We start from the raw sequence: 12,681 nt of genomic DNA on the forward strand, positions 1-12,681 counted from the left end.
TTTCTTTCATTCATTCTTTAGTTATTTTGCATTTTGAAAAATATATTCCTACTTCTAACGTATCTTTTTTCATGGTTTACTTGTTTTTCGTGTCATTTTTAACTTGCATTTCTTTTCGTGTTGCACTGTAATGTCATTGTTTTGAATCCTTTTTGCAGACATGTTTTATATTCCTTCTATAAGCTGTGCTTGGCCTTGAATGCCAATGTTTGCCCTCAGTCTCTTCGGCTTTGTGCTGAGTGCCAGGAGGTTATTTGGACTATGTGCTCAATGCCCTAACGGTATTAGAAATTAATATGAAAAGGAAAGATTCCACACTAGGCCATAAATCATTAATATTTTGTTCAAACTCAAGTAGTACTATTAAATAATTTATTGTTTATTTAAAAACTTCCAAAAAGAACTTTCCTATCAGAATTCAAACCACAAACCTATTAAAACATCTCATGAGAAGTGCATGTAGTTACTTGATGTTCCCTGTGAGATCTCAGTGTTCCAGCAAATAGATGCATTTAAACACATACATACAGAGAAACATATAAATGATCATAATTAGAACCGAGGATCAACAAGTGATAGGAGATGTCATGATCCATCTATATATCTATCATTGTGTAAAGCAGTCTTTGTGGTCCCTGTTGGGGGTGTAGTTTAACCACTATTGCTGCAAAAACAAGTCCCATGATTTAAGCTTCAGAAGACTATCAATTTGTTCCCCAACTGCTTCGATGCTTGCGTTTCAACCTCACAAGACTTCAGAGGTCTTCATCAGGAAGTAATACTCCTAATAACTATAGATAATATACACCTATTTTTATGTGAGACGTATCTTTTTGCATTTCACAGACAGTATGTTAATACTGGTGTTTGGTTAACCGCCACCAGCCCTCATGCTTACAGACATCACTGCACAGTGCAAAGTTTGAGTAGGTACACTGAATATAAGACACTGAATATCAGAGGGATTCACAGTAAGATAACATGATTTTTGGTGGTTTCTGCCCTCTCTGTAGGAGTACACTATGACAGTGTTTTTACGGCAGAGCTGGCGGGATGACAGGCTGTCTTACAACCACACAAACAAGACACTGGGCCTGGACAGCAGATTTGTGGATAAGCTCTGGCTTCCAGATACCTTCATCGTGAATGCCAAGTCAGCATGGTTTCATGACGTCACGGTGGAGAACAAACTAATCCGACTTCAGCCCGATGGAGTGGTTCTATACAGCATCAGGTATGGTAGACTGATTGACTGTCCCTATGCTACTGACACACAAAAGTATACAGAATTATGAACTACACCCCAGGAAAGTAAAAGTAAAAAACCTTCTTTTGAGCATGTTCTTTCAGAAAGAGACCATCGTCACAGTGCAGGCTATAGGAGATATTGAAAACATATTGGTGCTGGACAGTGAGTAGATTGTGATATAGAAATTTTTTTTAAGCCGGGTAGCTGGTGGTTAGGTATACTAAAAACATGTTTAAGCAGCCCAGCTGTAAACGCTAACATTAACTTCTATACCCAACACCTTAAAAGTGGGCCAAGCAGAACATTTTCTTCCACGAGAGGCTGTCAAACTCAATCCAATCAAATCAAATAAATCTTAATTCGATTATACAAATATAATCATAAAATAATAAAATATACAGCACAATATCATGCAATAATTCCGTGTTAAAGAACGAAGAATCTCCAACATGTAAATCATTTGTCTTAAAATGTTTAATTGGGACAATAGGCACAATAAAATGCTTAAAAAGATAAGCATGCTAAAATCGATAATAAATACATTCATAAGTAAAACTATGAATGCAACATTCACTTTCTGAGGTTGGAACATCCGGCAATAAGGTCATGAGTTTAATGGGAAATTGTAAGAGGAACAAAAAAAATATACACAGGTGCGTTAAGAAACATCATTAGATATCCATATATTTTCTATTGCACAGAGGAGTTTTCAGGAATTCTTCCTACTGCTTGACGACACACAAGTGGATCAGGCAACATACAAAGAAAATAAAAAGCATGTCTATATTTGTAAAATCACCAACGTTTTGAAACAGATGCCAGGTTTTCGCGTCTGACCGTCGGATAGAGTTTACAGAAAAAAACACAAGCATTTGCAATGCAATAGGTCTCGCATTAGGAAAGTTTGAGCTATTGGTCTTGTAAATGACACATTTTTTATTTATGTGTTGGTTTTGAAAATAGCGACATTAATAGCTTTGCCATTTACAATGCCAATACTTTTATTGTTTGCAAATGTGACACCTATAGCATTTGTAATGCAACATGTTTTGTATTTATGTGACTTAGATGTATTGATATTAAGCATGGGCGGAAAATCAGTTTCGCTCGCGGATTTTGCGGATTTTCGGTAAATTCGCAATCCGCGAGATTCGCGAATCTCCCGCAAAATCCGCAAATCCGCGAGCAGCGGATTTTATGGCTTGCTCGCACTGTTCGCGTGAGTTCGCGGCTTCCCAGTACAACTTCACGCCCCGCGAATAAGTGCTAAATTGCAGAACTACGATCTTAGCAAAACTGAAACAACTTACCAGGTTCAAAAGTTCAGGCTCATCATTAGTAGCCATTTCCTGTAGTGCTTCCTGAGGGGCCCCTCCAGAGTTCAGTTGCCAGTTGCAACTATTATGTGACCCTGCTCTGAACCTCAGAATAGTTACACATATGCCACAAAGGTCCTGAATTACAGCTAAGGGAGACAAGCAGGAGCCAGGCTGGAAGTTCAAATCCATTAATCAGCCCCTAATTCATTATTGTCAGTTGGGGCAGGGCAGGTGTTGTAACTAATTTTGCAACAATGAAAGCACTTAGCAAGTGCAAAAGATCACTAATCAGGAAGCACTAAGGAAGCAGGTGCCAGCTAAAAAAATATTCTGTGACACATTAATCAGCCCCAAATTAATTCAGGTCACTTGAGGCAGGGAAGGTGTGCTTTGCTTTGCCACAATAATGTAAAACTGGACAACCAGAGGGTGCTGTGATGAAACAGAGGGTGGCATGGGTGGGCCAGAGGGTGGCATGGGTAGTCAGAGAGTGGCAGTGGTGACAGAGAGTGGCAAACACAAAAAAAAAAAAATCCGCAAATTCGCGAGAATTCGCGGATTTTGCGGATTGCGAGTTCGCAAATCCGCAAAATTCGCGAACGCGAGATTCGCTAAATTCGCCCATGCTTAATTGATATTACAAATAACAATGGCTTTTAATTTTTCTAAATAATAAATACTTAAATAAAAGTTATTGTAATTTATAATGGCAATAGCTTAAACTTTTGTAAATAAATAACTTTTGTGAAGATTATGTTCAGTGTATTTTATTGTGACGAAAATCCAAGAACAGAAGTGAAATATTAACATCTTTTTGTGACATTTGTAATAAAGCTTGAAACAATGACCGGTGCTCTATTCCCCAAACTCTTGAGTTTCCTTAGGGAATGTATACAAACGCCATTTTCCAGATCATTTTACTGCGGTATCATAGAACCACAAATAGGAAATCTAGATTGTCAAACCGTGGCTACAAACCCCCCTCTCCTTCAGCTGGCTCGACTCTCCTCCTGGCAGCAGCAGGACTGATGAAGGGACGCTTTGGGGTCATCCACTGACGGTGCGCAGAGCTGAACTCTGGAACAAACTCATCACATCGATTAATACAAGCGGAAGAGGGAACTACTTTCCAAAATATATGAAAAGTTTTGCATTGAGTCTGCATTTTTCTAGAACCTATCGAGGGAGGAAAAGGGAAAACAGATCTACAGCTAAAATCAGATGTGGATAAGAGGGAACAGCGAATGAATGAAAGATTACAGAGTGCAAACTATCACCTCACTGAGGTATACTGCGCTAAAAAAAAGTGGTCAATGTGGAGATTCATTTCACAGCTGAAAAAGTAAATCCCAAATCTTTGCGGGAGTAGTTATGACGAGAGATTTGACGCAAAGGGAGAAACCGAAAATTCCGCACTTTAGAAGTCATTAAGGAGAAGCCCCCCTCCTCGCCGTAAGTGTGTAATAAGAAACACCGGAAGCAGGTGGTCATGGTAGATCAAAGAGAGAGAGCAGGCACACACCAAATGAAACAGGAACACAAATAAAGGGAAACACCTGAAGCATGTGGGGTGGTTGGCAGTTTGCGGGGATCGTGAGGGTGTGTAGTATGGTGCGATTGGAGGCAGGGAGTCTACGGTACAGCAGGTTTCGTGGCACAGTATCTCGACGGTGGAGCAAGTTGTGAAAAGATTTTGTGGGAAGGGGGGGGGCAGTGCATACAATGAGGATGGCTCAAGGCCCTGTATGACTTTACAACTTGTACATTTGCCTTAAAAAATCCTGTTTGTATCTTTTATGTAACTCATGTAATCCTAAATCCTTATGTACCACAACTGGTTCTTTTGTAAAGCGCTCTGACACCTTCGGGTAATGTTCGCGCTGTAGAAAATCGCATTAAATAAATAAATACCCTCCGGGGAAGTCGCGGTCCCGTCTTACCTCCCGGGGCAGGTCATGCATTCTGGCGGGTCTAAGCTCAGGAGAGGATCCATGCAGTGCCGGCCGGACCATGCTTCACTCCCACGGGCTCTCTCTTCCACCTGTTGCCCGGCAGTAGGACCCCACGGGACGCTTCACACGGGTCGCGGGGAGGAAGGAGAGTTCAGCCAAGAACGTCCAAAGTGTTCAGCAGTCGCGCTCCGAGTGACACGGCTCAGCCTCGGTGTTTCCTCACTTCAGAAGTGTAACTCAGTCTCCTGCGAGTGAGCCTGCACTCTTTCCTCGCCCCGCGGTGCTTCAGTGTGGCCCGTCAAAGCGGCGACTGCCACCAGCGCGGCAGAGTGGGGAAGCGCATGTCCAGCTCCGGCTGCTGCTGAGGACGGATTATGCTCCAGTTTCGGCTTGTTTACAATTTTTCGGCGCGTTAACAACTTTTTAAAATTTAAAAAAATATGTTCGCCCTTCGTTCCACACATTTTTGTGCTCAAGACAGACAGATTAGTAACAAGCGAAGGATAATGTCGTGAGCGTGCGAGCATGCGCCTCAGCTGTACGGGCGCACACTCAAAGTCACGCTGTGCGTGTTTCCGTGTACCGTGAGCGTGCACATCGGACGTCTAGGAAACTCGTCATCCACGAAGCTAGCAGGAAGATTTGCGGTGCGTGATCATGGAGAGCCCCGCCTGCTACCAAGCCTGAGCCGCTGACACACACCTGAGGAGGAAAGACCGGCCTTGAGAGCAGCGGGGGAGTCCTGAGTCAGCCCGGTGAGTAGGGGGGACGTGTTTTTTGGTGCATCAGGCTAGCGAGACAGAGATGGGCACTTTGAGTGTATGGATGTGCGTGTGTGACTGTGTGACTGTGTGTGTGTGTGTGAGCAGGTTGGGGGGGGTGCGCCTGTGTGTGTGAGCGTGTGTGTGGGCGTGTGTGTGTGTGTGTGTGCGTGTGTATGCGACTGAGAGAGGCATGGCTGGCAATCTGGTGATGTGCACGGCTCCGGGGGCCTGGGCATGCGTGTCCACGCTGTGAAATCGCCGCGGCCTGGAGAGCAGCGGGGGAGTCCTGAGTCAGCCCGGTGAGTAGGGGGGATTTAGAAAGGGGGTGGTGATGAACAGAGTGTCTGAGTTAAACAGACCACTCTTACCCAGTCCAAAGATCAGGGCTTGATCCATCACCGTTATTTATCTCACTGCCCCATCCCAGCTCAGAACCTGGCTATATGCAAATCAGTCTGTCCCTGGCCCAGTGCATCATGGGAACAGGGCAGACTAAACTACCAAGCCAATTCTTCACCAGAAAGGAGACAAGCTACCGGGGACCGGTTTCTGGCATTTCAGCCTTCTTCGGCCCGGCTTGCTTGAATCCTGATGGAGCAGTGAGAAAGGGACTCATGTCTGAGTATACCCTGCCACACCTATAGTGGCCAAAAACGATTTAGAAAGGGGGTGGTGATGAACAGAGTGTCTGAGTTAAACAGACCACTCTTACCCAGTCCAAAGATCAGGGCTTGATCCATCACCGTTATTTATCTCACTGCCCCATCCCAGCTCAGAACCTGGCTATATGCAAATCAGTCTGTCCCTGGCCCAGTGCATCATGGGAACAGGGCAGACTAAACTACCAAGCCAATTCTTCACCAGAAAGGAGACAAGCTACCGGGGACCGGTTTCTGGCATTTCAGCCTTCTTCGGCCCGGCTTGCTTGAATCCTGATGGAGCAGTGAGAAAGGGACTCATGTCTGAGTATACCCTGCCACACCTATAGTGGCCAAAAACGATTTAGAAAGGGGGTGGTGATGAACAGAGTGTCTGAGTTAAACAGACCACTCTTACCCAGTCCAAAGATCAGGGCTTGATCCATCACCGTTATTTATCTCACTGCCCCATCCCAGCTCAGAACCTGGCTATATGCAAATCAGTCTGTCCCTGGCCCAGTGCATCATGGGAACAGGGCAGACTAAACTACCAAGCCAATTCTTCACCAGAAAGGAGACAAGCTACCGGGGACCGGTTTCTGGCATTTCAGCCTTCTTCGGCCCGGCTTGCTTGAATCCTGATGGAGCAGTGAGAAAGGGACTCATGTCTGAGTATACCCTGCCACACCTATAGTGGCCAAAAACGATTTAGAAAGGGGGTGGTGATGAACAGAGTGTCTGAGTTAAACAGACCACTCTTACCCAGTCCAAAGATCAGGGCTTGATCCATCACCGTTATTTATCTCACTGCCCCATCCCAGCTCAGAACCTGGCTATATGCAAATCAGTCTGTCCCTGGCCCAGTGCATCATGGGAACAGGGCAGACTAAACTACCAAGCCAATTCTTCACCAGAAAGGAGACAAGCTACCGGGGACCGGTTTCTGGCATTTCAGCCTTCTTCGGCCCTGCTTGCTTGAATCCTGATGGAGCAGTGAGAAAGGGACTCATGTCTGAGTATACCCTGCCACACCTATAGTGGCCAAAAACGATTTAGAAAGGGGGTGGCGATGAACAGAGTGTCTGAGTTAAACAGACCACTCTTACCCAGTCCAAAGATCAGGGCTTGATCCATCACCGTTATTTATCTCACTGCCCCATCCCAGCTCAGAACCTGGCTATATGCAAATCAGTCTGTCCCTGGCCCAGTGCATCATGGGAACAGGGCAGACTAAACTACCAAGCCAATTCTTCACCAGAAAGGAGACAAGCTACCGGGGACCGGTTTCTGGCATTTCAGCCTTCTTCGGCCCGGCTTGCTTGAATCCTGATGGAGCAGTGAGAAAGGGACTCATGTCTGAGTATACCCTGCCACACCTATAGTGGCCAAAAACGATTTAGAAAGGGGGTGGTGATGAACAGAGTGTCTGAGTTAAACAGACCACTCTTACCCAGTCCAAAGATCAGGGCTTGATCCATCACCGTTATTTATCTCACTGCCCCATCCCAGCTCAGAACCTGGCTATATGCAAATCAGTCTGTCCCTGGCCCAGTGCATCATGGGAACAGGGCAGACTAAACTACCAAGCCAATTCTTCACCAGAAAGGAGACAAGCTACCGGGGACCGGTTTCTGGCATTTCAGCCTTCTTCGGCCCGGCTTGCTTGAATCCTGATGGAGCAGTGAGAAAGGGACTCATGTCTGAGTATACCCTGCCACACCTATAGTGGCCAAAAACGATTTAGAAAGGGGGTTAGGGGGGACATGTTTTTTGGTGCATCAGGCTAGCGAGACAGAGATGGGCACTTCAAGTGTATGGATATGCGTGTGTGACTGTGTGACTGTGTGTGTGTGTGCGTGTGAGCAGGTTGTGGGGGTGCGCCTGTGTGTTTGAGCGTGTGTGTGAGCGTGTGTGTGTGTGTGTGCGTGTGTACGCGACTGAGAGAGGCATGGCTGGCAATCTGGAGATGTGCACGGCTCCGGAGGGCTGGGCATGCGCGTCCACGCTGTGAAATCGCCGCGCGTGCCCCTGTCTATGTCCCTTGAGAGCCGACTCAACAGCAATAGGTCTCGAGCAAGACCTAAAAAATGGACCAGTGAATGAAGGGAGGATTCATCACACGGGCAGAGCAAAAAAGATGTTATATTCAACTGACCTAGTGGAAAACATGACTTCTGATGCTGCTAAGGCAAAATTCGGTCAGATGCCCCGTTCCCGTGCATTTTTCACAATAGACAGATATGGCTCAGTGCTCGTGCCTGTGAGAATTGCAGGTAAATCTCTCATAATAGCTTTAGTTAGCTCTCTACTCTCTGTTGACTGCTGCAAAATTAAAACACAGCTCCCTCTCCCTGGTTTACTCGCCTTGCGTAATAGTGCGAGGTGATGTCAACAGTCCAGGCCAACCTAGAGCTTCAGCAGTTTTCTTGACATACCTCATCCACAGAATCCTGAGCCCAGAATCACTAGCAAGACAATCTGTGATAACTGTATGGTTGAACAATGCTTACTCATTACTCCAAATCGAGGTCCAAAGGAGGAGTGGGGCAAGGCCCACCAGGTCAGGCACATGGGCAGGCCCAGCTCCTCATGTAAAAGGTAGTGTGGGTATCTGGATCTTCTCCCAGCAGACCCCTGCAAAAACCATTCTCCTCCTATTATAATCTAGCACAATCCCGGAATCCCCATATTATGTATATATTTTGTCTGTAACGATTTGGTGAGAAACCACAGCAGAGTTTCCTCGTTTTGCAGCATTTGTCATTTAAACTTGTGGGCCTTTTATATTGTTGATTTAAAGGTTTGTTTGATTTTATTGGTTAATATTTTTTATAGCTTTATTTCATTGGTTTGTTTAGTTTTTTTATTTGTCTTCTATGGTAAATGCAAATTTAGATATTATTTCTGATGCATAATATATACTTTAGAATATAAGTGAATATGTATGCCCAGTTGAAGCCAAAACGCATTGGGGTCATATGTTGAAGGTTTATTTGAAATAAAAATAAAGCAACATTGAGCAGCTTGATGGGGTTGTGCCGGTTTCGGAGGAACAAAAGTGTGTTTGGAGCTATATATATGTATATGTACACATATACATATTTAGGTTGTAGTTTAAATGTTTTTAGTATATGTTTATTTTTTGGGGGGTTGCATTGTTATAGTTTTGGTTATATAATATTTGGGGGGTGAAAAGTACATGTAATATATTTTTGTTTATCTTAATTATGTGTATACAATGTTTTATTTGAATGTTAAGTTATTTTGTATGTTAAAAGTATTTAAATATATATTTATTAGTGATTATTTAATTATTTTGACAATATTATTGTTATTGATATAACCATAATGCATCAGAATTTTTTACATATTTTATTTAAAGGTAAAAATATTTTTGAATCTGATATTTTGTTTTCGATATAGTTAAAAATCTAAATTTAACAATGATATTTTAATTTGATATATTGTGGTTTTGCTAGTTTAGTATAGAAAGTCGATATTTTTGTGATAACTTTTTAATTTTCAATATTTTTGTGTATTGATATTGTATGGATCGGTATTATGTCAGTCATCTGGACAGACAGTAGATTGTCATTCAATATCCTCAAGGCTCATTAGGGTTGCAAACCTTTAAGAAGTGGGGATGTTTATATGGACTATTGATTCAGAATGCTTAGGGACAAAAACAGACCTAATAGCCCGAGGGCAAGAAAGATGTCTATAAAGGTAACCAGTAGTAAATTAGTGATGCGTTTGTTTTGGAGATTCCACTGAGCCAATGAAGCACAATTTGAGAAAAACTGACTAGCTAAATACAGATTCCTCCAATTAATCTCTAAGTAGTCCTCACTGAATTGTTGATATTAGGGGACCATTCCACTTGACTCTATGGATAAAGAGGATGTCCATAAACTTCTCAAGCCTGAAGTCGGAGTTAACTGTTAATCAATGACAGACTTTATTTTTCAAATCTGTTTCAGGGTGGGTTGCAGACATACAGGAAAACATTTTCAAGACCGCCACATAAGGGAAGATGTAAAGCACATGAATTCTCAATCGAGGGCAGCCCTCCTGTTATAGTGGCAGGGCCTAAATTCCTCATTTTGTTAGCATCTTGCTGGAGTTTCACAGCCCCAGAAGATGGACCTGCTCGTGGGGCAGTTGTACCTATAGATGGGGGTATGAGTCTCAAGAGGTACTGATTCCTGTGCAAGAGTCATCACATGTGCTACTGATGTGGCGGTATTGTTTACTCCCATCATCCCCCCATCCCTGTCAACACCATGGGACCGCCTGTGTATGTTCCTACACAGGAAGGAATGCACCATGTTGTTCATTCCTTCCCATGCAGAAGTGCGGGTGCAAAACGTCAGTGGGGCACAACATATGCCCCCTGCATGCACCTCTTTGCACATGGGTGGGCTATAGGGGCCCCCTAGAGTCCTCTTTCTTTCCTTACTACCAGCAATTACATGGAGGAAGATCCTCAATTTATCTGCTGCCGGTGAGGAGAGTCGCAATATGCTTGGCCATGCCTCAGGGTACCACAAAGCATATTGTAGCCCTCAGACTGCCATAGAACCGCCGTTCCCTGGCAGTTGCGGCTGTGCAATGGCAAACCAACCGCCAAAGCCGTAATACGGCTGTAGAACTGCCGGTGTGGCAATGGCTGGACTGCCACCGCCCCACCCCCACAAGTCTGGCAGTCCTCGGACTGCCAGACTCGTAATCAGCCCCTTAGTCCTTATGTGCCTCTGTTCTGCCACTGATAAAGCCCTTACTTTTTGTTTTGACTTAGCAGATGGGCCCCGTTCACTGGTATGCGAAGAGTCAGAGTCATTTATTTCCAAGATGCAGCACGTAATCCACTTGGTAGCATCTCCGACCACTGGTACAGTTGGGGCGTCAATGGCACAGGGGCATTGAGTGGATGAACTGGGTGGGAAAAATGGTCAAATGTTTGTTTAGGTCCATAGACTGCTGCCTTTCATCCAGATCAATCTCTTAAGAGATGAACCCAACTGCTCTGGCCATAAAGTTATTTAGGGTAGAGCCTACCGGGGCAGCTAAAGTTTTAGTTTTATCCCCACCTCCTGGCAACTCCGTTTCCACATAGCACCAACAAAAAAGCAAACAAACATCAGCTTTTGTTAAAAAATAACCTCTCAAAAGAAGGGAATATGTATTGGGAAAAAGTTGGGCTTCACACAAAATAACTGCCATGTAGCCTCTGCATAAGAGCATAACCAACTGGATAACCATATTATGGAAGAAGGTATTACCTCTTTAGGGAGTACACCCTCTCTGGCTTAACCCTCCAGCCAAGAGGGGTGGCCCAGCCCAGCCTCTTCCAAGCTGTGATGGGTGAAGACAGTCCTGTCCTTGGCTCGGGCTTCTCCTAGACACGTGTTGCACGCGTCTCGAGCAGTAGGGCTTGGGGCAGCGCTATATAGCTTGTGGAGGCTCCCCCCCTCCTGCCTCATCGGTTCCTCCTTGCACTGCCTCTTGGGGCCTCGAGTTCTCGGCGCCCACCTCAGTCTTGCCATGAAAAGCTGTAATTGCCTCTTGCCTTTCTCTTTATATTTGTTCTCCACAACGCTATGTCCGAGGTTAGGTGGCCTGGATTCATAACAATTGGTATTAAACTGATGGGACATGCCCAAAATGGAAACAAGTATGGTTAACAAAAGAATGCCGGCTGTGTGGACAAGGAGAAGAGAGCCTCTTACATCTACTATGCATCTGCCCCACACTTCTAGAAATTCGGAAAAGGGTCCTCCGCAAGTTGCTGATAAAAAATCAGCTACGGACATGCAGAGCGGCAGTCATACATTGTCTTGGAGGCCACTCCATTGAACTTTCTTGCAAAGCCATTATGCTTTGGAAAATGGCAGCCAAAGAATTAGACAACAAACAAGAATGAACTGGAGTGGTTCAGTTAAGACCGCTTGGACCCTTGTTCTTCTCCTGCACCAACATCATTTCTGGGCCCCCGGTGTACAGCACCGCCTCTCTCTGTTCAAAATTTTCTTTTAACATGAAAGTTTTATCTAATGTTTTATCTATGGATGATTATCCAGGTCATGACAGCATTGTGTTTTTATTGTTTTTCTTTTAGCTCCTTTTTAACCCTCAACAATTTATCTAATTACGCATTTTGTTTTTTAACATGTTTGTATCATTGAACTTCTTCCACTCTTTTATGATTTTTAACGAGATCAAATAAAAGTATTTCTGACTGACTGACTGATGGGACATGCTATTACAAGACCAACCCAGATGTGCGTGAGGCCCGTTAAACCTGTTAACGAATATTTTATGCTATTTTCTACAGAACAAACCAATGAACAATATTCGACAAAATACGCCTCTTTGGTGCACGAAAGACAGGGTTTTTGAGGACCCACTGGTGCAACAGAGACAGTACATTAAGGGCACCACTGACATTAAATTACGAGGGAATTATGGGTGCTACTAGCGCGATTGGCACCAGGCTTTAGTGACCCTACTGGAACAATATTGCCATGACCTTATGAATACTATTCGCACAATTTGGGTAGGACATTGCAAGCATCAAAGACAGAACAGGGGAATGGCATAAGGCACTTAAAGCAGTAGAGATAGAATGCTACTTACAAAAAAAAGTTGGGATGCGCAGAGCACCACAGGCATGATATGGACAGGGGGTGTCACTATCACTACGGGCAGAACATGCGCATAGTGGTAGTGACAATGTGTGAGTACAACAGAGTTGGGCAA

The 12,681-nt window shown here is 44.3% G+C and overlaps 1 protein-coding gene across 1 annotated transcript in view; it reads left to right on the forward strand.

Annotated features, from left to right (window-relative positions):
• GABRD (gamma-aminobutyric acid type A receptor subunit delta) overlaps window positions 1–12,681 on the forward strand; it is a 237,594-nt gene that overhangs the window by 120,943 nt on the left and 103,970 nt on the right. Inside the window, exon 4 of the mRNA XM_086921533.1 lies at window positions 1,014–1,234. Coding sequence (XP_086777659.1) covers window positions 1,014–1,234 — 221 coding nt within the window. The remainder of the gene's footprint in view (window positions 1–1,013; window positions 1,235–12,681) is intronic.

Source organism: Lissotriton vulgaris, chromosome 5 (assembly GCF_964263255.1).
Source record: "Lissotriton vulgaris chromosome 5, aLisVul1.2, whole genome shotgun sequence".
In the NCBI taxonomy this organism is placed as follows: domain Eukaryota; kingdom Metazoa; phylum Chordata; class Amphibia; order Caudata; family Salamandridae; genus Lissotriton; species Lissotriton vulgaris.